Raw genomic sequence first — 23567 nt, 5'->3', positions numbered from 1 at the left:
AGGATAATAGACATATATCCTTAATTAAAATTCTTTCAGTTGTACAGAGAGCGCTCTTAATTTATTACAGAATTATTACCAGAAGGCTAGCAAAACCTTGAACTTTACTAGAAGAGTTCCCCACCCTCTTAAAATCAGCCATAACATTACTCAAATTTTTAGGACATAGTTAATCTGAACAAATGAGGAAAACCTGTGCATCCTCTCATTCTATGGGAAGCCCAGCTTTTTCAGGGTTCTTAATCACATAGCAGTGTTTCATTTTCTTAGTCAGATCTCAGATGTGAAATGTGCTCTGTTTGATTAGAAGGAATCCAGTGGTCTTTGGTTATCAACCAGATGGCCAGATCTAGAAAAGTTGCTTATCAAATGTAAATCATTCCATTACTTATTATGTGTGCATATGACTTCAAGTCATCAAATTAGAAGAGAATTCTGAAATGCACTTTTGGTCCCTGTACCAAGGCAGGCATGGTGGTAAAACTGAGGTACAGGCAATGAAAAATGATTGCTTTGAATTTTTGAATCATCTTAATTCAGCAGGGGAAGAGAAGAGGAAGGGGTGGTAGTTTTATGCAAAAGCATACTGCTACAAATGCAGCCGCCCAACATTCCAGGCCGGCTGTGTTGCTGCCATCTGCTCCACGGGCCCAATCGCACCCCAGCATGCTTTGCGGGGTTCGGCAGGCCCGTGATTGGCCAGCCAAGGAGGTTGGGGAGGGACTTCTGCCTCCTGCTGGGAACTCCCATTTCCTGGCATGCACGGGAGGTGGTTAGTCTCTTCCCATTGGCTGCCCTGGTCCTCCAAGAAGCCAATTGGTTGGCTGGGCCTGGAGGCAGGGCTCCCTCCCTCCCTCGGCCCCTTCCGTGTTCTAGGGCCTATTTAGGCCACATGGCGTCCGTGCTCAGCACCATTTTGCTCAGCTCTCCCACCTTCCCTCCCTGGGTTTAGGATGTATCTTGTCACAACTATTGGGGGTGGTAGCGAAGGTCATGGATCTGATGGGTGTGGTTTCCAGGGTTGCATAGCACTGGATCAGGAGTCCTTCTGGACACGGGAGCGCTGAGGGCATGCGCTGTGACTGTTGCGGGGGCCACATCGTGACAGTGCCTCCTGGTGACTAGGGGCTTAACTGAGAACATGCGATTGGCCGGTTGCATGTCTGCGAGATGTCATTTTACATAGCCCCTATGTCATCCCGAAGCCTGGCCATGACCAGGCATTTTGGTTTATCGAACAAACAGGGTGTTGATCGATGTTCCAGATCCAGACCTCATGCTTTGGGCCAACCCTACCTTTGTTGCTGTGTGTTCAATAAAGTTGTGGCCTTTACTCCATTTCTGGATCCTTGTATCATTTGGCAGCTCCCTTCCACAGCAATATCTCTTAGCTTGTTTCGCTATAAATGTCCCAGTTTTCCTCTGTAAATTGTTAGAGGATATATAAATATGTCTCTGTTAATGTCCCCTACATTTACAGAAAGCCTGAAATTGATTTATTGATTACTGGTGGGAAAGTTTCTGGAGCATTAATTATTAATTCTTACATGAACAAACTGTTTTTCGTGTCTCCATGATAACAGACAGAAACATATTGCTACATGTTAGAGACTTAAAGGTGGATGTCTGTGACTGTTAAAATGCAGAAGAAAAATAAAATGTTATGGAATGTGAAGAATAATAATTTTGTGAAGTCTCTATAAGTAACTTGATTTCTGTACATAGTTCATGAAAGACAGCTTAATGAGCTTCAAATCTAATTTGATCAGATAAAGGGGGAGGACAGGCTAGTTAGGATAGGGCAGAAGGAATTAAAGACGAGCTAACAGGAATAAATGAGCTGAGGTATTTTATAAAAAGAGGAAGAGAAAGCAATTACATACCAACTAATAAGAATTCTATAAGAAGAAAAAAAGAGAAACAGTATGAAGATCCAGAAATGAGATAGAATTTTAATATGAAGCAATGAAATATAAAAACTGAAGAGGAGAATATGGAGAAATCAGAGGTGAAAGATAAGCAGAAACTAGTGAGTGAATACACTTGGAGATGAGTATAATGAGAAATATGGGGAAGAGGAAGAAAAGAGGAATCACAAGCCCCCAAAAATGCAGTTTTTCTACAATTAAAAATGTGATGAGCAGCAGAATACTAAACAGCAACCACAGCTAAAGGTGGGAATAGAGAGGACCAAGACAAGCAAAGAAAAGTGTAGAAAGAATAAATAGTGAAAGAATTAGATCTACTAGTATTTGCCAATTGCAAATGGAATGCTAATGATGCGATTTAATAAGAGTGGACTCAGAGGTAAACTACGATTTCTCTTTGTTTAGTTAATTTCTGTCCTGTTTTACTTCGTCCATGAATTTGAGGCACTGTGTTTCCTAAAGCGCCTTCTGTTCAAGCATTATCTAGATTCACTGTGTGAATAGAAAAATTTAAAAGAGAGAGAGTTCAAATGACAAAATCAAAAATAACCTACAAACATTTTAGTTTTAAAAAAGAATACAGAGCTTTGAGGAAGATGCAAGAAGAGATTATAAATATGCCAAGGACTCTACCATCCATATACCCATATAATCAATCCCATACATGACATCAGAATGTAGAGCTATGAGCATGGTCCTACTGTCCTGTTTCTCTATGTGTAGCTTCTGTGCATGGACAACAATTAAGAAGACTGAAAATAACTGAATTTTATCAAGACAGATAATGACTGCTAATACTGAAGTATAAATAAGACAGTTGATAATAATGGCCTGTTACAGACAGCCAAAATAAAGCTTCTTCGAGTCACTTTGGAGGTATGGTATTTCAATGATACATGCGTCCTAAGAGTCCAAAGGCCGCACCAAAGCCACGCTCCAGTCCTAAGGACTGGAGTGCAGCTTTGGTGAAGCTTCCAGACTCTTAGGACTCACGCATCATTGAAATACCATACTTCCAAAGTGACTCGAAGCAGCTTTATTTTGGCTGTCTGTAACAGGCCAATAAGTGTAAAATAAGTCAAGAGTAATGTATGAAAAGTAAAAGGTCTAAAATGGAACCTTGAGGTACCCCTATATTTTGAGGGAAATGTCTGTATTTTAATATAAATAGTATAAAATGTTTGTATATTACAAGTGGCCATGTAAACACAGTAAGAAAGATAATTACCATATATACTCCACTATAAGTTAACCTCATGTATAAGTTGAGGGCAGGTTCTGAGATCAAAACTATGGATTTTGATATGACCCATGGATAGTTCCAGGGTGAAACTTAAGAGCATTCAACAAATGACGTAAAGGACGAACCAATGGAAAACAGTGCCAAAGAACTTACAAAATTCCTGCAGGCATAACTGTTTGTGCTCATACCAAAGGCTGGATGGATGAGATAATAGAGAGGGGTCAGTGCTTTCAGGACCAATTATAATCTTGCCTTTCACCAGGGGATGGTACCTTTTTAAAATGAAAGTTAAAGTACAGTATCTACATTGATCCATGGATAAGTCGACTCAGGTTTTTTGAGTCATTTTTTAACCTAAGTTTCTAGACATACATGACTGTATACAGTAAGTAGACTGAAATTCATAGAAATAAAAGATAGATAATAATTTACAGTATTAGGAATAGAAGATGGAGCATAACAGTATAATGGTCCTGCTGTTCAGTAATACAAGGCAATTCTCTGGATGGCATGGAGGAGCAATCTACAAACAGTTGGGTTATTCTTCTTGTACCAACAACAGTTAAGGTATCCCAAAGTCCCAAGATTTTTTTTCTGATAAGATGGTTGATTCCTGTGACTTCACCTCAGTTTTTAAATTTCTTTGCTAGCCAACTAGACATGGTTTTTTGCCTTCACATACACTAGATTAGTTTAAATGGTTTACTAATGGAGAACACTCAGAAGAGAAGGAAAGATTTAGAGAAGGAGCCAATACTTTGAAAAGATCCAGATGGTCGCAGACACGTGTTCTTCTGAAATATTTAATGAGAAGTCATTGAAGAGAATATCTACTATGACTAGTGAAAGCAATTCTGAGTGCTCCTGCTGTCTCATTAAAAATGGTGAAAAAAATTAAAATTGGGGCTGAAACAAAGGAAGCAGTTACCTCCTCAGGAGCTCTTCAGTTACAACTAGAGAAATCGCTGAATGTCATTTTGGGCCACCATGTTGGAAATGGATGTTCCACAGTGGGATGGGGCTGAATCACACTGTGTTTCCAAGCAGGAGGCTGGAATGCAGACACAGCATTTGATGGACAGGTCTTTTGGAAACAAAGAGGCAACAGGGCAATGGAAAAGTACTGAAGGTCACATTTTCTTGCTATCTTACTTGCAAAGAATGGTGGCAGACAACCCAGGGACAGTGAATGAATCAATACGTGATTATCCACATGTATCTACTTTAGTTATTCAGGACAGTAAATTTATAAGAAATAATTAGAGAATCAGTCAGTAGAGAAATTAATACCATGATTATTTCGCATGTTTCACCACCCTTAGTATTGGAAAGCAATTTAATGAATTCTAAATATTTAATGATTTTTTTACAATCAAATGAGTTGAATGAGTTTACTGAATAAACAGGAATTAAATGGAGTAAATGTAATATCTAATGATTCCAAATAATTAAATGACACAATTCAGGTGGTGATAGGATGGAAAAGTCTGCAGCATGCAATACTGTTAAATCTAAGCAAAAAAAAGAGAGGGAGAGAGAGAAGGAAATAAAATTAGTAATGTTAGGGAATAAGAAGGAAAAACTTGGTGAAAATGCAATAAAAAGTCAAAACATTTAGAAAAAGATAACACAGATTTAGAGGTGGAGATTGAACAGAAATATCTGAGGGAGAGATAGGAGGATGAAATTTTAATGACAGAGAGGATACTACAGAGAGTGCCATGGAAAAAGAAATGACTACAAACAAGTTATTCAGTGTAGATAATTCTAAGTACATGTTGCAAGCATTAGAGCTGGAGGACAGTCAGTAGGGGAAGGACATGGAGTAGCTTAAAGTCCCATTGATCGATGGAACAATTTCTACTTTAATTTCTCATACAGTTGCCCCTAACGAGGGTGATACACCATATCCAGATATGGATGAACATAGAATAAAAATGGCACTTAAAAAATCACATGAAGCCACAAGATTGATCTTTCTTCCACTGTAGCTTCCATTTTCAGAAGAACAGCAGTATTATGGACACAGGAGATTTAAGAGACCAAAAATATCAGTATATGCACTCTTTGTATGGGGCAGTAGAAAGGATTCAAGAGGCCCTACTATTTATATCAGATGCATGGCATGATTCAGCATTGTTTCCAGCTAGAAATATAGCAGCAACAAGTACAGCTATACAGTCACTCTGGCTTTGACACTGAGAAGCTGACCAGAAGTCAAGAACGAATTTGGTCTACATGCCTTTTTCAGTACAGTTTCTTTTTGAAAAGAAGGTGCTACAGAAAGTATTGGTGGAGAGCAAAGACAAAAATCAAGTGACGCCTTCTATTAAGAAAAGAAGATAAGGGAAGAATCAATTAAAAAACTTACTACTCCTTTTGAGGAGCTAGATGGTTTGAAAGACAACATGATTATTAGCTTGGGAGACCTTGGTGCAATACAGCAGATTTCAATTTTTAAAAAAGAAGACTTTCCAGCAAGGTAGGAAAGGGGCGATCCAAGCCAGTAGGGGAGACACCAAGGTAATCAAATTAGTCAGACATGAAGAACTGAATATGTTTTTAATTGCAATCAGGCCTTCATGTGCACAGATTCTACATCCACTGATTCAACCATCCATGGCTTGAAATTATATATATTTTTGAATTCCAAAAAGCAAACCTCAATTTTGCCATTCTATATAAGGGACATCATTTTGCTATGCCAATGGGACTTGAACATTCATGAATTTTGGTGTCCACAAGGAGTTCTGGAACCAAACCCCAGTGGATACAAAGGGCCCATTGTACCTCTATTAATGCTACTTTTTAATTCAGGTTTAATTCAGAAACTAGTATCTTAAACATGCAAGCTGTTATAGAATTTGATTTTACACAGACAAATTGCTTGACAAAATCAAATAATATTTTAATATAACGGCACAAGCTTGTTTGGGTAGTGGTAGGCAGATGGAGAAAAGAGATGAGCATATATAGAAAGCCAGCATGTGTACTGGTTTGAGCCTTGGACTGTGACTCTGGAGACCATGGTTCAAATTGCTGTGACTGTGGGTAAATTGCACTCTCTCAACCTCAGAAGTAAGGAAAGATAAACCCATTCTGAACAAATCTTGCCACAAAAACCCCAATTTAAGCTTGCCTTAAGGTCACTACAAGTTGGAAACAACTTGAAGGAACACAGCAGCAACATATATGTACAACACAAATATAAATGTTCTTTCCTATATTTCAACAAAACAACCGAAGAGTTCTGGCAAAAACTATAAGGGAATAACAGCACAGCTGGTTATATAAGACACTCTGAGAGCAGGTTAGGCTCATTGCAGCTTTTGAATTCAGCAAAGTTATATTGTGTGCTAAGGAGTTATTATACTTTTTATATTTTAAACATTGGCAGGCCACTGAAGAAGACGTAGGTCGAAACGCATCTGGCCTTTTGTTCTTATAGAATTGTTTATAATTGCCAAAGGGGGAAAAAAAGGAGGGGGGGTTTCTCCACCCTTTCTGTTGTTTTATTGGCTTTTCTCCAGGGTTTAGTTTCTCTGGTTTTGTACTTTGGATATTTTATTCACCCTTAGCATTTATAGATCTTCCAGTGGGGTAATTTTACCCTTTTAGATACTACATTGTTTTTTTGCTCCAGGGTGCTGTTATTCCCTTATAGTTTTTGCCAGAACCCTTCGGTTGTTTTGTTTGGTTATTATCTTTGATTTTTTCGGTTATAGGGACTTTGGTTGGTTTCCTTCCTATATTTCACAAGTCTGTGTGCATCAAGCTAAATGCATTTTGATTTATTTACCATAACAAAAATTTGGATTTTGAAAGGTTCTCACTGTTTCATTTGTTACTTATTTTTTAATTTAATCAACTTTACTTAAAACCACAATCTTGTATTTTGTAGGTCTAAAAAGGACAAATCAAAAACTGGAGTGAAGTCAGATACATCAGATCAGGAACCAGAGGGACTGACACTTCTGGTGCCAGATATCCAGAGGACTGCTGAGATAGTGTATGCTGCTACAACAAGTTTGCGCCAAGCCAACCAAGGTAAAAAAGAAACATTTTTAGGAGCACTGTAGTTGCTGCACTTGCTTGTGTCTCTTTTTTTAGGAATGGCAGTGTATATTGATTGTTTCCAATCTGTGGACTATTGTTTTGTTTCCTGTATTGGTTGACAGATTTTAGTTAAAACTAAGCTTAACTCTGTCTTTGGATTTTAGCAATTCTGTTGGTATGACATCTGTTCCTGGTGATTTATTTTCCCCAATTGCTTGGAGTGCCACTTTTACTTCAATTTCCAGAATTTGGGATTCATCTTCACATGGGTCTTCTTCCCATGCATCATTCACCCGTTCTTGTCTTTTATATAGTTCTTCTGTGTATTGCTTCCACTGTCTATAGTTCATCTTGGTCATGTATTATTTTCCTCTGCTGATCAAATAACATCCCCATTCTTGATTTAAATTTCCCTTTGAATTCCTAGATCTTTTCGAAGAGAGGTCTCTTGTTCCCCCTATTTTGTTGTTGTCTTCTATTTCACTGCAGTGGTTATTATAATAATTCTCTTTATTCTTGCACACTAATTGCTAAACAGTTGCATTCAGTGTTCTGGTTCTGTTCTGTCGCTCTTTTCTTTAGCTTCTCTTTTCTCTTTTACAGTTTGCAGTGTTTTGTCTCTCATCCATTGTTTCTTTTCTTTATTTTTGTTCACAGTTAGCATCTTTCTGCATTCCTCTCTGACTGTGTCCCTAGCCTCTGTCCGTAGTTCCCTGTCAACTAGACTGCTTCAGCTTATTACTTCTTAGGATTTTGTTTGTGAGACATATAATTGTTAACAAGTTGTCACTCAGCATCCTGTTACATTTATAAACAGATGGAAAAAAGCTCTGGATAGATAAATACAGTTAATGTTTCTTTAAATTGAAAGCTGGTTGCATTGAAAACAGTTATACTGAAACTTTCACAAATACACGGCATAGGCTGCATCCATACTGCAGAAATAATCCAGTTTGATACCACTTTAACTAACATGGCTCAAGGCTAGGGCATTCTGTGGATGGTAGTTAGTTGCAGAATTTCCAGAATTCCCTAGCAATGAGCCATGACAGTTAAAATGGTGTCAAACCAGATTATCTCTGTTGTGCGAATGCAACCATAGTCTTCAAAGGCATACACGTATGGAAATAAATGTTTGTCTCATTGTTTCAGTTTCTGCAGGGTGTCCACACACAAAAAAGATGGTACTGAGACAAAAATATTGAAGCTTTTGTCCATGGCCCTTTACTTTCACTTCTCATAAAAAATTTCCTGTCTTAAGACTTTGGTGGTACATTTGAAGAATGGCCAAAAGCAGAACTAAATTCTGCTACCAAGAGCTTGATTTATACTCATACATGATTCTTTAAAAATTCTGCATTTGAATTGACTTTACGATTGTTTACATCTGAGTCCTTTGCTGTTGCTTTGTTGTTATACTGGAAAGGAAATAAATTCAATAGAAAGTTGTATTTTAAAATATTGTTTTAACATAATCTTCTTTCTTACAATTATTATAACAGAGAAAAAATTAGCTGAATACTCTAAAAAAGCTGCAGTGAAACCCAAGCCTTTGTCTGTTTTAAGATCCCTTGAAGAAAAATATGTGGTTGTAATGAAAAAACTCCAGTTCGGTAAGTTGAAAATAAATCTCTGCATTTCTGTATTGTGGCACAAAAACAAAAAAGGCTGTAGACATTTGAAAGAGTTAAAATTAAAATTAATATTTAGAAACTTCTATTGATGTGCATAGCACTTTTCAGAGTAGAGGAGGACAGAGATCTGATCCCAGGAACTTGCAGTGTAAAATTCAACTTAGAGGGAACAGGAAGAGGAGGTAGAGGTAGAAGTAAGCAGAGACAATATCAGTTGTTCTAGTCACACTTGCTTAGATTGATAATATTCTTTGTTACTATAGAGCAGTGTTGGGTGTAGTCTTATGATTGAATAGCTATTTTCAGCTCCTTCAGAGCTCTAGAAGTCACTTCATTCAGTTTTGGAGCTCCTTTTGGCCTTGGTCAATTTGGTGGAGGTGGGGGCAAGGGCACACACAGGGATTTCAAAGGAAGAAAAAGGGTAATTCACAGATGTGTGGGGGGGGTTAATTTCAAATCTATGACGTATAAGGAGGAAGGGTGGAAGCTTTTTATAGTACAAAAAACCTTCAGAGAGTGGGGGAGCTGGAGAAGCGAAGATCAAGGTAGCCATCTATCAGGACATAATACTGCTGCTAAACTAGGTCATTTATTGACTAGCTGCTGAAAGATGTACAGTGGATACTTGATGTCTCCTGGGGTTTGGTTCCAGGACTGCCTGTTGGATACCAACATATGTGGCTGTTCAAGTCCCATTCTATATAATGGGGTAGTAAAATGATTTCCCTTATATTAAATAGCAAAATCAAGGTTTGTTTGTTTTAAGAATTTATATATTTTTAAAATATTTTCAAGCTGTGGGTAGTTGAATCTGTGGATAAAAAATCTGTGGATTCGGAGGGCCGACCGTAGTATAGTCTTAATTATTTCAATATTTGGAAGCATAACAGAATGAACATCTCTAGTAATTACCAGTCTTCAGTTTTTTCTAAATAGGTTGAAGTGGTGACAAGAAGCACAAATAAACCACATTTCCTTTTTTGCTGCTTTTATGCAGTTTCCAAAGCTGTTATAAAATATAAAGGACTTTTTGAGCCAAGCTGGGTGTATTAATAAATGAAGATTTGTGAACTTCCCATCTTTACTCCATTTTCAAGAAGAGTGTTTTCTGACACTTAAAAACCAGCCCACAGATAACAGTGATAAATCTACAAATAATACATCAGATTTTTATGCTCTATCTATATTTCTCAAGGAGGGAGACTTAACATTTCAGTAGTAACTTCAGGACTTTGTAATTATGGCAACCTATGAGATGGATTTTTGGTTGAGATTTTATTCTGTTCATCTCCCAATGATACTTAGTTTTAGAAATCTGAAGTCTCAGCAAGTGGAAGGTTTGTGATTCTCTTTGATTCTTTTAATAAATCTGCTGAAAACATTCTAGCAGAAAAATAAATGAAATTGACCCAGCACTAGCTCTACACACTGTGTTTGGTTAGAAATTACATGTGCTAAGACTTAAAGAAGTTATATGACATGTTAGTGTCATCTTCCCTTTTTGCCTTTTTTTCTCTAGATGTTCTTTTGATGGGTAATGTTAAATTATGGCCTTAATATGTAGAGAAAGGTAGTAATGTTTAATGGGCTTCAATATTTCAATAGCAGGAAACAGATAATATGTTTAGTAAAACTAGCACAATCAGGAAATAGTGGGATACAAAAAAAATGGTGGTGGTGGGGGGGGGGTGATGGTGATGATGATGATGAATTCATTTCTCCCATGATCATTTATAACCAGAGTGTAATCCATGATATTCTTAGTAGTGTACTTCTAAATGGTGCCTGTCAATTAGTGTATTTGTATGCAAGAAAATCAAGATAGTCAATATGCCTAAACTGATGGGTTGGAGCTTCATTCTGCCCATTTACCTTAGTGTATTAAAATTTCTGTGAAGAAGAAGATGGTGTGTTTATATAGTGGCATTTTCGTCAATCCATCTACTTTTTCCAGTTTAACATTTTCCCTCTCTAAACTAAAATGTAATACTTTTTATTTCAGATACGTTTGAGATGGTTTCTGAAGATGATGATGGAAAACTAGTCTTTAAAGTAAATTACCACTACATGTCTCAGGTGAAAAATGCCAGTGATGCAAACAGTGCAGCCAGAGCCCGGCGTCTTGCTCAAGAAGCTGTAACACTTTCAACATCGCTTCCACTTTCTTCTTCATCCAGTGTTTTTGTCCGGTGTGATGAGGAGAGACTAGACATTATGAAGGTAAAAAATCAAGCTTGTATTACAAGCCCCAAGAATTGGAGCTGTGTACAATACTCCCTATTTGGTTAGGAATTCAATGTGATGATTCAAATCTGGGCCTAATCCACATCAAATAAGTTGAGGTCCAGTCTAAACTCAGATGCAAACAGATGTGGAATCTGGAATGCTATTCTTTCTCCATGGATTTGCATTGGAATATCCAAATAGCTATACCGTGGGCCCTCCACCTTCACTGAGGTTAGGAACACAGGACACCCATGAAAGTGGAGAAACCACAGATTAAAAAAACAACACTTTTTAACCTGACAGAATACTGCTCTTGAAATCTCTAGGTCTCCCACCATCAACATCAAGTCATGATGGAAGACCTATAAATGCCTAGCTGAGTGTTCCCTCTAGAAATATCTAGATCTTCTACTATTACTCTATAGTCAGCTTCTGGTGAAAGTTGACTATAGAGTCACACTGGAGAACCTAGAGATTCTTAGAGAGAACATATTCATCAAATCCGCAAAAATCAAAATCACAAATATGTAGGGCCCGTGTGTTTTAAAAAAAATCCCATGACATGTTTTAAGCCTAAAGATTAGACCCTAAAGAGAGAAATAACTAAGCCCAATTTTGTATAGGTAACTCCAGAAATGTTTCTGCTGGTTTACACATGTAAATTGGTGTTTTTTCCTTCCAAAAAACCACAATAACAAGCAAATCTTACTAATTGTTGTTTACTGCACTTTTGTGGCAGTTCATTTCACATTGCTTTTGTTCTGATACTGCTCCCAAGATCATTAGCCAGCTAAGGCCTGTTACAGACTACCAAAATAAAGCTGCTTCGGGTCTCTTTGGAGGTATGCTATTTAAATGATGCATGGGGTCCTAAGAGTTCAGAGGTCGCTTTGGTGCAGCTTCCGGATTCTTAGGGTGCATGCATCATTTAAACAGCATATCTCCAAGGAGACCCGAAGCAGCTTTATTTTGGCAGTCTGTAACAGGCCCAAGTTTGTTAAAATTTAACTAAGATATACGATGATGATAGATGCCAGCATACTTAAAGAGAGGATACTTTTTTACTTGATTCTAATAGTAAACTAACTGATGAGATTTGGAAGGAAGAAGGAGGAAGGAGTGACAAAAGTATGCATCTTACCAATAATCCAACTAATTACATAGTCTTGTTGATCCTACCCCTCTTTCCCTTAAGACATTTGGGCTGTTGTTGTAAATGTCTCTCTCATGGCCCCGTACTTAGTCCATTCCAAGTCTTCCAAAATTGGGGAAGGGAGCCCTTGGGGAGGAAATTTAGAGCCCCTACTGTAGCACCTCTGCCCTCTAGGACTTGTCTCTTCTTTCTGGCTGCTCAGATCTTTCTCCTATCTCTGCCCTAAGGAAATACATCTTGGTGTTGCTTCTTCAGGTGTTGCAACAGACTACTGGATAGATAGATTATCAGACTGAGAAAAGGAAAAGTGGAGGTGTCAAGTCTTAGACAAAAAAGAGAAAATGGAAGGGGCAGGGATTTCAAAGTAGAGTCCAAAAAGATGAGGGGATCTGGTGGAAATCATTTGGCCTGTATACAGAGAGATTTTGCCTGTTTATGCTGAAGAATTACATATGACAGAGAACATTGGAAGTTGATAAACTGCAGGGCAGGGAGCCAGGCAGAAATGAAAGATACAGAGACGTCAGGAGGAACTTAGTCAAATACTGTTATAAATTAAAATTAAATGACTAAAATAAATTTTCCTGTTACTATTTGTAATTTCTTTTATATAGATAATTAGTTTTCTAAGGTTCTTACTATAACTTCTATGTAATACATTTTCAAAGGTTTTGATAACTGGCCCAGCAGACACACCTTATGCAAATGGATGCTTTGAGTTTGATGTATATTTTCCACAAGACTATCCTAATTCACCTCCACTTGTGAATCTGGAAACAACTGGAGGACACAGCGTGAGATTCAATCCAAACCTTTACAATGATGGCAAGGTAAAGAATGTGTCTTAATCTTAGTTGGAACAATTGTGTTTAAAACAGATTTTCTGGTCATCCTGGGTGAAGTGGGTACATAGAACTTAATTTATTTGAGTGACATGTTAATAAAATGTTTTAAATTAACCAGTCTGTTTTGCTACAAAATAGATCTCAGGCTACAGTGCAGAAAGACTTTCGAACTATCTAATGTGAATATTCATCTGCTCAAAACCTGCTAATTAATGGGAATAGACCACCATGTACGGATTGTCTTTTAGACGACAAGAGAATTTCTGCTTTGCTGGAAGTTGGATAGGAGTAATGGTGTTTACTTTGACATCACAACTCTTGACTGAGTTCCATCCGGTCTGCTGTACTGAGGAAATGCTCACAATAGCTTGCACACAGCCCATTGCTGAATGTGCAAATCTCAATTGAAGCAACATATATACCACTAGCAGGATGTTGTTGTTTGTATTGTGACAACGTATGTGTGTATATACATATTGAAATATTTCACAGTTAAAATCTTTTTCCTCAGGTTTGTTTAAGTATACTTAATACCTGGCATGGAAGACCAGAAGAGAAGTGGAATCCTCAGACATCAAGCTTTTTGCAGGTATGTGGCTTTTTTCTTCTTTAGTACATCAGTGGGTGCCAGTACACACAGAAAAAAGCAAAGATTTGATCTGAACAATACCTTTGGTTTCTAGCCCATCATATTCTCCAATAAAATTTGAGACCAGTAGATCAAATGGAAAACTTTTGTGTACCCAACCAGACCTCGTAATTCTCCATTTCTGGTGCAGTTTCAGAGATCATTGCTGGATGTTGGGAGAAATTGTGAGTGCCATCTTATGCAACTCAGTGTAAACTTTGGAAACTTTGTTGAAATGACACTTTTTTTTTTGGTAATGTCATGAAGTTCAGGAAATTCCTAAAATGACAAAATTCAACATCTGTTAAGAGAACTGCTATGGTGTGGTTCTTTTCCATTCGTCCCCTGATCTTAGGATGGCCAGTTTGAAGGTTACAAATATAATAGCATCTGGTTGCAGCTTCATATTCTATTATTCATTTCCAATTTCAATATACTAAATATCTGACACTGAATCATGCTTCACTAGGATTATTTTGTGTAAACATTCACATATTCAATTCTGCTCCACAGTTAGGTGCTATATCAATTGTAATGTGCTTATAATAGTCTAATTATATTTCTCAATTTATAAATAAATAAAATATTTAAATGAATTATCGATTACCTTGAGAGCAAAACCTTTATAAATCATGTAGGTTTTCCTGACTTTATTCTGTTACCCATTAATATTTGCAAAAAGAATAACAAATACCTTGAATTGTCATAGAATAATTAAAAAATGAAACGGAATGTATGCTATATTAATATTTATGAGTTGGTAGCTGGTGCTTTGACAAAATGATAGGTATATGCAGAATATTTTATCTGTGGGATTATCTGTTTTATCTGTTGGCTTGTATCAGGGTCCAAGGACACACTGGGTGATAGCTCCAAAAGAAGTGAATATCTGGTTGGGCACTCATTGGTCATCCATTCTGCTCCCCCCCCCCCAAAAAAAAATGCCACCAGCCAGGACATTGGTAGGAGGGAGGAGGGGATATGGAAGAGAAGAAGGATGCTACTGTTGCAGAGCATTGTCCTATGTCCTTTTCCTATTGCCGCCTTGCGCTCCAGCCTGGCTAAGGGAAACTGGAGGAAGGGGCGTATGTTGTGGGGAGAAAAGCACTCAGACGTAAATCTCCCAGCACTGAGGGGAAATGAAGGAAACAGGAAGAAGAATGCTTGAAGGGAAACTCTGACCACCCCAGCAGGCAAGCCCAGAAAGCTGGTGGGGAAGAGCGCTTTGAGAGAAAACAAAGGCAGACAGGCTGAGTTTCCTTCAAGTGCTGAAAGAAAATGTAGGTAGGTACCTAGGGGTCCTTGGAAGGAAACTAAGATCTCCAAGCTGAGTTTGGAGCCTGGAGGGAAAAATAGAATCAATGGAATGTCACCTGGGTGGATGTTGGAGGTACTTGGAGGCTGCAGGTGGTGTATTTTTGCAATGATGCACATGCATGGTGGAGAGGCAACAAAAAGAGAATTATCCAGTGGGGAGGCTTGACACTGCTCTATATGGTCAGGTCCTGCATATTCAGCCTGTCTTTGGAGTTGGCCGTGTGGGCAGGAGGGTTTTGCCCCGCTTTTGGAAAAACCAGGATCAAGCCACTTTTTCCTGCCCATCTGCTCTGGCCCAAAGAAGATTCATTCCTTTAAAAGGGGTCTCTTCCGTCAAGTCCAGAAGCCATTATGTTTGGACAGTGTACCATGTGACTATTATTGAAGACATCCTGAAAAAGGACAAAACTAGGAGAAGAGACTGCCTTATATTGTCCTGATAAGCCCTGATGATAGGCTGTGCATTTCTTTTCACTCATTGAAAACTCTTTGAATTGCATTTCTCCACAGGTATTGGTGTCTGTGCAATCCCTCATATTAGTTGCAGAACCCTATTTCAATGAACCAGGATATGAAAGATCTAGAGGGACCCCAAGCGGTACTCAAAGTTCCAGAGAATATGATGGAAATATACGGCAAGCAACAGTCAAGTGGGCAATGCTTGAACAAATCAGAAATCCCTCACCATGTTTTAAAGAGGTTTGTGTTTTCTATAATAGTTTGCCATACCTGCTTGTGATCTAACCATTCTAAATACAGGAATTCTGGGGGGGGAAATGTACTAAAGCTGTGGACATTTGTTGTGTCCATGTATGGTCCGTGCATTCTCAGATTGGCCAATAAGATACCCCTGGGAAACTCATGAGAAGGAGATAAAAGCAATTGTCTTCTATTTTTATTCCTCAGTATTTGGTATCCAGTGGAATTATGATTCTGGAGGTTGCATTTATCTGTCACAGCTATCAACAGGCCTTAATTTGGGAGTACAGGAGGGTTTTCTATATTGAGGCATTGTGGCTTTCCCATAAAATAAGCCGTAGCAGGATTTCTAAGCATTTCCGCAATATAAGCCATACCCGGAAAATAAGACATAGTGAGACATCCCCTGAAAATAACCCATAATGTGTCTTCTTGAGGAAAAATAAATATAAGACAGTGCCTTATTTTGGGGGAAACACGGTACACTGGTGTGGGTAAAGTGAGATCTGTGTGACAAGCAGATGATTGATAACATTTGATCTAAACTTCAAAGCTATTGAGTATATTTTAGGTGTGAATGATAGTGTGCCACTTTCATTTTCCCTGGAAGTTCAGATATTCACAGTGAAACATCTCTGGAAAATTAGATTTACAAAACACACACACAAAAGTTTCTATAACTAGTGGTATTTCATGTGGAGTTCCTTTTGTTTTCAGCATTTTAATTAAGATGTCCTCTAGCTGTGATCTTTTTTCTTAACTGTATTGTTTGATACAGCTATAAATTAGCTAATATTGTAAGCAAGCAACAATTCTGAAATTTTTCATATATTTTCTTTGGTCCAAAATACACAGCAGAAATAATTAAGTTTGAGACAGCTTTAACTGCCCTATCTTAATGCTAGGGAACTCTTGTTTTGAGAGACATTTAGTCTTCTCTGTCAGATAGCTCTGGTGCCACAATAAACTAGAATTTCCAGGATTACCTATCACTGAACCATGGCAGTTAATGCTGTCTCAAACTGGATAATTTTGCAGTGTGTTTTGGATAGCTTTATTTGATAGCTTTATTCCTTTAATTGACTAAAAGGGGGAACATATCAGAAATTAAGGTATTTTATGGTAGAGGATTCAATACATTGCCCAGCAAACAAATAAATGACACTGAGAATAATTAGTGCAGTGACCGCAGTATTATTGAGCCAGAATTGCAGTATTCCTGTTCACATATTTTGTCTGCTTTTTAAACTATTGCACATAAAATGAGACGTGAATAGGTCTCATTTTTGACAGTCGATATACCTTCAGGAGGGTCCCAGGGATGGAAAAGCTGCAGTTGCCCACCTAATGTATACAAATGCATTTAATCAGAAGAATAGCTAGGGAAGCTACTTTGCAGGAGAAGCTGCCTCTGCTACCCCACAAAAATCTGCCACCTGAGGCAAGTGCCTCCATACAAGCAGGGCGATCCCTGATAACTATGCTCATATACTGGAATAACAATAGCATTTTTCTTTGATGGTAACAAAATGTGATTTTGAAAATGCACATAAAGCCTTGATACCAGTTACTTTGTTGTTGTATGCCTTCAAGTCATTTTGAATTTATGACAAACCTATCAAGGATTTTCCTGGCAAGCTTTTTCAGAGGAGGCTTTCTTTGCTTTTCTTGGAGGCTGAGAGAGAGTGACTTGCCTAAGGTCATCGAGTGGGTTTCCCCAAGCAGGGATTGGAAGTCTAGTACAGTCATCAAACCATTATACCATGATGGCACTTAATGGCCAGTGAGCAATATAATAATGCCAGTAATGCTTTTTGCTGAAGAAGTAATTAGCCCTATTCATTGACACTCCCTTGCAATTTCCTCCTTTTAGACTTTGGTTACTGTGTTAGGTGAGACATTGCCTGAGGCATTTGTAATTGTAGGGGCTGGCAATGGCAGCTGGAGCATTGATTTATAAGTAGAATGAAGAGTCTCAATATTTCACTGAAAATGCCTTTGACTCTTTATAGCACTGCAAGGACAAACCAGAATTCTAGTTTTTGCTTAAAGCTGTGAAGCACTTAAAACACTCTAATAAAGTACATACTTGGCTCTTATTCCCCCTGTATTATCTGTAGAGTCCCTTTCTTTACTTATTGCCAAGCTTGAAAGTGACCTTGCAGGTCTGCATTTGGGTCAGGAATAGATCATACATAGATGTCTTTCAAGCACCACAGCTGCAATTTCCCTTGTCTATGTCATCGTATCTTTGCTGCTTTTGTATGTGGTATGAAATTGTATGTGTTGTCTTAATTTCTCAGAATGTGGAGGTGTGTGAAATCACACAATAATATCCCCATATAATTGATTCAGCAGCCTTTTGATAGAACTTGTTCAACATATCAGACAACAGGTTGTCTTATTGGCAGCACATTGAATCACTGAACACAGAGTTGCCTTTCATTCTACTGCAGTTAAGAGAAATGAACTAGAACAGAAGTCTGCATGCTTGCAGCCCTTCTTCTCTCCCACATAAATCCCTTTGCTTTTGTCTTGCCTAATATCAACCATGGTTTTCAAAACAAATTGTGAGACTTGATCTGTTAGTGGAAGTGATCTTTACTCTCCTGTTCAGCCTCTGATTACTAAATTATAGTTAAGGGATCAGATCTGCTATATGTGGACTGCTGAGGTGGTTATGCTGGAAAGTTATGTCCATCTGTTTTATTGCAAATGTGATTTATAACTTTACTTGTTAACTAACTGATTATTCAGTTTATCTTTTTTTCTCTCCCCCCCCCTTTTTTTTATTTTTTTATTTTTTTGGCCATTATAAAAAGGTGTTGGTAAGAATTCAAGGAGAGGAAGAGTGCTGATCCCTTCTCCCTTCATGTTAAATATAGTTTAATGCCAAAGAGTGATTTTCTGTGAAGGGAATCTCCTTTATCCATTAAGACTTTCCATACAATTCAGAATGCTGTAAAAATAGTGCTGTGAATTTGATGCATAAAGGTGACTCTCTTTAGAAAGTAGCCTTTCTAAAGGAGGAGATGGGATTAGCATCTGTCTTCTCATGTCTTTTCTCAATGCTTTTTCATAACAAATTGGGCTTCTACGCATATAAATACAAAACAATTACGAGGCCCTTCCTTGTTATTTAGATGAGACTTTAAAAATGCTTTGTTGACTAGATTAGATAATGTAATATGCTCCTAAGGTAACTTTAAAAATTAAATACTGTAAAGTTTAAAAGATATAAATTGAGACAGCTAGAGCTTCATTTTTTTAATTATATAAAAGTAAAATTTGGGGGAAATTTGTCAAATATTTGTTGTTGCTGTGGAGAAGATACTGAACAAGTGTCTTCCATATTACCAGTCACACTTACTTGTATCAAGATAGTTAGAAAACTATTGTACTAAAAGAGGTAGTCTGGGTGATAACTAGGCTAACAGAAGATGTTTGATTTCTAAAGGTCAAAAGACATTGGCATGTTACAGACTGCCAAAATAAAGCTGCTTCGGGTCTCTTTGGAGGTATGCTATTTAAATGATGCATGCACCCTAAGAATCCGGAAGCTGAACCAAAGCTGCACTCCAGTGCTTAGGAATGGAGTGTGGCTTTGGCACGACCTCAGGACTCTTAGGACCCATGCATCATTTAAATAGCATACCTCCAAAGAGACCCGAAGCAGCTTTATTTTGGCAGTCTGTAACAGGCCATTGTTTGCCTTTCAGTAGTGAGGGAAAGTATTGAACTGTATGATAACTCTGAAATCTTGACAATATTATTAAAGTGCTTGTTGTTTTGCTTTTAATTAATGTTTCTGTTAATTGTGGATGGGTGTGTAGATTTTGGCAAAATATTCTGCTTTTAACCCAGATTGAACTGTAATTTTAAATCACTCATTTGGTATTCCAGTTATGATACGCCAATGATGATAAATACTTATTTTTATTAGATGTGGATGTAGCCCATTTGATTTGGTGTCAAAGACATTCTCTGCTTACAGAGACTTCCGATAATAAGCAATTTAGCCCCACAGCTTCAGAGGTATCAGAAGGGACATTTGTTAGTGCTGTTTATACGCACTGTTTCAAGCATGTACAGCTGAGATGGTTTATCCATAAAAGAAGGACATGAGGGTGTCTTGTCAGATACATATTATGATATGATAAAGCATGATATTCCTGATGGGTTTCCTTTTTGCACCTGATGTTTGGACATTACTTCCAAATAAGTTCTGCACTTGAAGGCTGCAGTCCTGTGCCACTTACCTGGGTGTAAATCTAATTAAATTCAGTAGTGCTATCTTCTGAATATTTATGCATAAGAGTGGGATGCAGCTCTCCTTTGGAACACACAGGCTGTGCCTAGCCATCATGCATCGGCAGAATAAGACTGTGGCAGCATTAGGGACATAGTTCTGGTAAACTGAAATGGTCTTCTAGTTAGAAATCAACAACTTGATCCTTGTTTCATGTCCAGTTTGTTCTTTGTTCTTACAGGTTATACATAAACACTTCTACTTGAAGAGAGTAGAGATCATGGCTCAGTGTGAGGAATGGATAGCAGATATTCAGCAGTATAGCAGCGATAAACGGGTAGGCAGGACTATGTCCCATCATGCTGCAGCTCTTAAGGTAAGATATCAATCCATGTTTTCTTCCATTCAAGACCCCCCCCCCCCAAAAAAAAAAGCTTCTTGTATCCCGGAATATCTTAAAATAATTAATGAAAAGAGACGTTTAAAAGATTGGATCAAACAGACACATGAAGAAAGTACTAGCTTTTGCTCAGGTAGAATTAAACAGTTTATCCTCAGCCTTTTCTATTTCCTTTTATTCATTTGCCCCATGTGCTGCTCTTCTAATAAACTGTTATCATTTTTGTAATATAAAGTCATTTTTATCTTGATGTAATCAGTAATTTTGCAGATCTCAGGTATTTTGAAAGCAGGAGTTTGTCTGTGTCAAGCAAAAATTCTGTGCCAGAGCCAATGTGTGGCTAATGCCAAAAGCTCTGTGTTTCCTCCCTCATCCCTCCTCCAGTAGTGATTAAGATGAAACGTATTATTCAGTGTCACTCACTCTGCATTTTCCCAGCAGTAGCAGAGAACCAAGGATGTATAATAACATCTCATTCTCATTGCATCTCAGTGCAATGACATCAAATCAACACTGCAGAGCAATAGAAGGGGGAAACATGAGGCCTGCTGCTTTTGACAACAGCTACACATTAGCCTTAATACAGCAATCTTGACTTGGTCTAGTTATTTGTTCAACCTGTCCCATTAATAGTTACCCTATAAAGTAAATTTCAGAATCCACTCCCTTTCTCCTGTTAAGATTGTCCACTAAAGCCAATCCAGATAAAAATGTGTGATCTTTTTGTGTAGGCTGAACAGTCAAATATAGGATTGTTTAAGACATGGCATGGCATGATATCTGCAGCATCATGTCAGGAGTGCCAAAGAGCTGTTAATAGATAAAATCACAGGTTAACCATATCGTTTCAAGCACAATGTTTTACAGATATCTTTTCAAATAGCCACCTGAATGTTTGTTTATTTGTAATGGGAAAAGTGACAAATCCAATGACATGCTTGCTTGCATACATGAAGCATTCCATAGAAGAAGAAGCCTGAAATACATGATGAGTTAGGTTTAGAGTTCGATCAGTTGCATCTAAAAGCATGGTTACTCCCCAGGAGGCTGTAGAGCAGTTTCAGATTGTATAATATTCTTTTAAGTAACCAACCCACATCAAAAGCTGGAATTTTTGGTGGGGATTATTTCTAACCTGTACGGTCCCAGAGTTTATGGTAACAGTTACCATACATCATTTTTGTATGTGTGATAATATATTTAAAATAATATTATTTTACTTTATATTAAATATATAAATATTATATTATATTATATTATATTATATTATATTATATTCAGGATGCAGTAAATAACTGCAACTTCAAAATAACAACCATTAAAATATTTACACCTGCTTTTTGCCCTATAGTACCATCAGTCCCACTATGTCAACTAATCTGGGAGTTAATACCCAGAAAAATTAAACGTCTTTGAAATAAATCATCCCAGAAGTCATCAAGGCATAGTTTGGAATATACTCCTTAAATAAAATTTAAACACACATTTTAAAAACTACATATAAAAGGATGTTTTTTTTTTTAAAACAACCAATAGGTCTTAACAAACATTTTCAGCACAATGATCCTCTACAAATTCCTGTTTTCACATCCAACTCTTTCAATAAACTCATCCAATTTATACTTTAAATAAAAGTATGAGTACATAACACTACTGCATATAGTTACCCTCTTATAGTTCAATCCTGTGCTTAAAAGTGGGACCCACTGTATTCAGTGGAATTTATTTTCTGGTATGTGGCTATAGGATTTCAGCTTTAATAAACGTCCAACATCTGCTACTAGTACTTCAGTATAGCTGTGAACAGCTGATGTTTTCATTTTTGTCATCATGGCAAGATTATGCATTTATTACCAAAGGATCTTACTATGGCTTCATAAACTGTTGTGTAAGAGAACCTTTCCTGACTCAGAATTTGTACATACACAGCGCCACACAGCTCAACTGCGGGAAGAACTTCAGAAACTCCCGTGCCCCGAAGGCCTGGACCCAGATGCTGATGATTCAGCTGAAAAATGCAGTGCCATGACAAGTGCTGAGGACAGTCTTTTGCATGAGCAAGTGAAACCGAGCAGCAGTAAAGACCTCCCAAGTGACTTCCAATTATGAGCTGCATTGACATGGACTTGATAGACACACAAGGCTTTGAAGCACAAGCCAAATATGTCAATATTTGTATCTAAGAAGCTAATTATGTAATAGGTAATGAAATTGAAACTATACTATGCCCTTCAGGTTATACAGTTTAATTCAAGATGATCTTTTATTTACCTGTACAAGAGTGTAAACTTTTTTGTGCTTTTATTTTCCAATTGTGAGAACCACTGATTGGTATGTTTAAAAAGTTATGTATACAAGAATGGATAAATCACTGATCTATAAGGGAAGCTACCTTAGGAAAGAATGTTTACTGAATGTTTATTATTATTTTTTACTTGTAGAGTGAGGGCGGTTGTAACAAAGAATATATATTGGTCATTCTTACAGCTACTATTTAAAGTCAGACAGTTTTCACTGAATTTGATAGATTTTACGTTTGGCCATATCTCCATTCTCATATTTGATTTCTAAAAAGATCCTTCTGTATACTTCAATAAAGGTCAAATGGACATGCTCCCTCTTACGATTTACTGGTACCTTTTTTAAATAATCTGCCATGAATTCATTATAGTTGGAGACTTGCACTTGTATGACTGAATTTATTACAGTCAACATATTTAATTTTATGCTTAACTAATTCTAAAATGCAGATGAAATAAATGCACATGGTTTTACCTCAGCCAAAATGTGGACTGCTGAATTCATCTTTCTTAGGTCTTTACTAACAGCTGGATGACTCGTCCTCAAGAATAGTGGGACCATTTTTAACAATTCCATTAAATATTTTTCAGACACCTCTTGGGTGTCATTAAAGACTTGCTAATGAGTGAATAACATCTATCAGTACATAATAGTCAATGTGTGGTATATTTTATCTATTTTGTTTTTAGAGCACCACATCAGTTCTTAATGTATTTAGTTGTTGGTATCAGACAAAATATTGCATGTAGCAGAACTGAAGGAGATTTCTCGCCTGATTCTAAGGTCATTCCCAAACTTGCTTTATGGCAAGTCAAGAAAAGCAATAGCTGGATAGTCTGCATTCATTTGAATCTCATGCTGTAGGTTCAAAGCCTAGCTGTTAGCATT

The 23567-nt window shown here is 37.4% G+C and overlaps 1 protein-coding gene across 1 annotated transcript in view; it reads left to right on the top strand.

Moving 5' to 3' along the window:
* The window catches only part of BIRC6 (baculoviral IAP repeat containing 6), a 234076-nt gene extending 210919 nt beyond the window's left edge, over positions 1 to 23157 (top strand). Inside the window, 8 exon segments of the mRNA XM_042449523.1 lie at positions 7073 to 7218; positions 8730 to 8840; positions 10864 to 11081; positions 12909 to 13070; positions 13597 to 13674; positions 15541 to 15729; positions 20220 to 20354; positions 22308 to 23157. Of these exon segments, the coding sequence (XP_042305457.1) occupies positions 7073 to 7218; positions 8730 to 8840; positions 10864 to 11081; positions 12909 to 13070; positions 13597 to 13674; positions 15541 to 15729; positions 20220 to 20354; positions 22308 to 22487 (1219 nt within the window). The 3' untranslated portion in view covers positions 22488 to 23157.
* The last annotated feature ends 410 nt before the right edge of the window (positions 23158 to 23567 follow it).

This window comes from Sceloporus undulatus, chromosome 1 (genome assembly GCF_019175285.1).
Source record: "Sceloporus undulatus isolate JIND9_A2432 ecotype Alabama chromosome 1, SceUnd_v1.1, whole genome shotgun sequence".
Taxonomy (NCBI): Eukaryota; Metazoa; Chordata; class Lepidosauria; order Squamata; family Phrynosomatidae; genus Sceloporus; species Sceloporus undulatus.
Note: the sequence above shows the minus strand (reverse complement) of the source record. Positions and strands in the feature narration are given on the sequence as shown.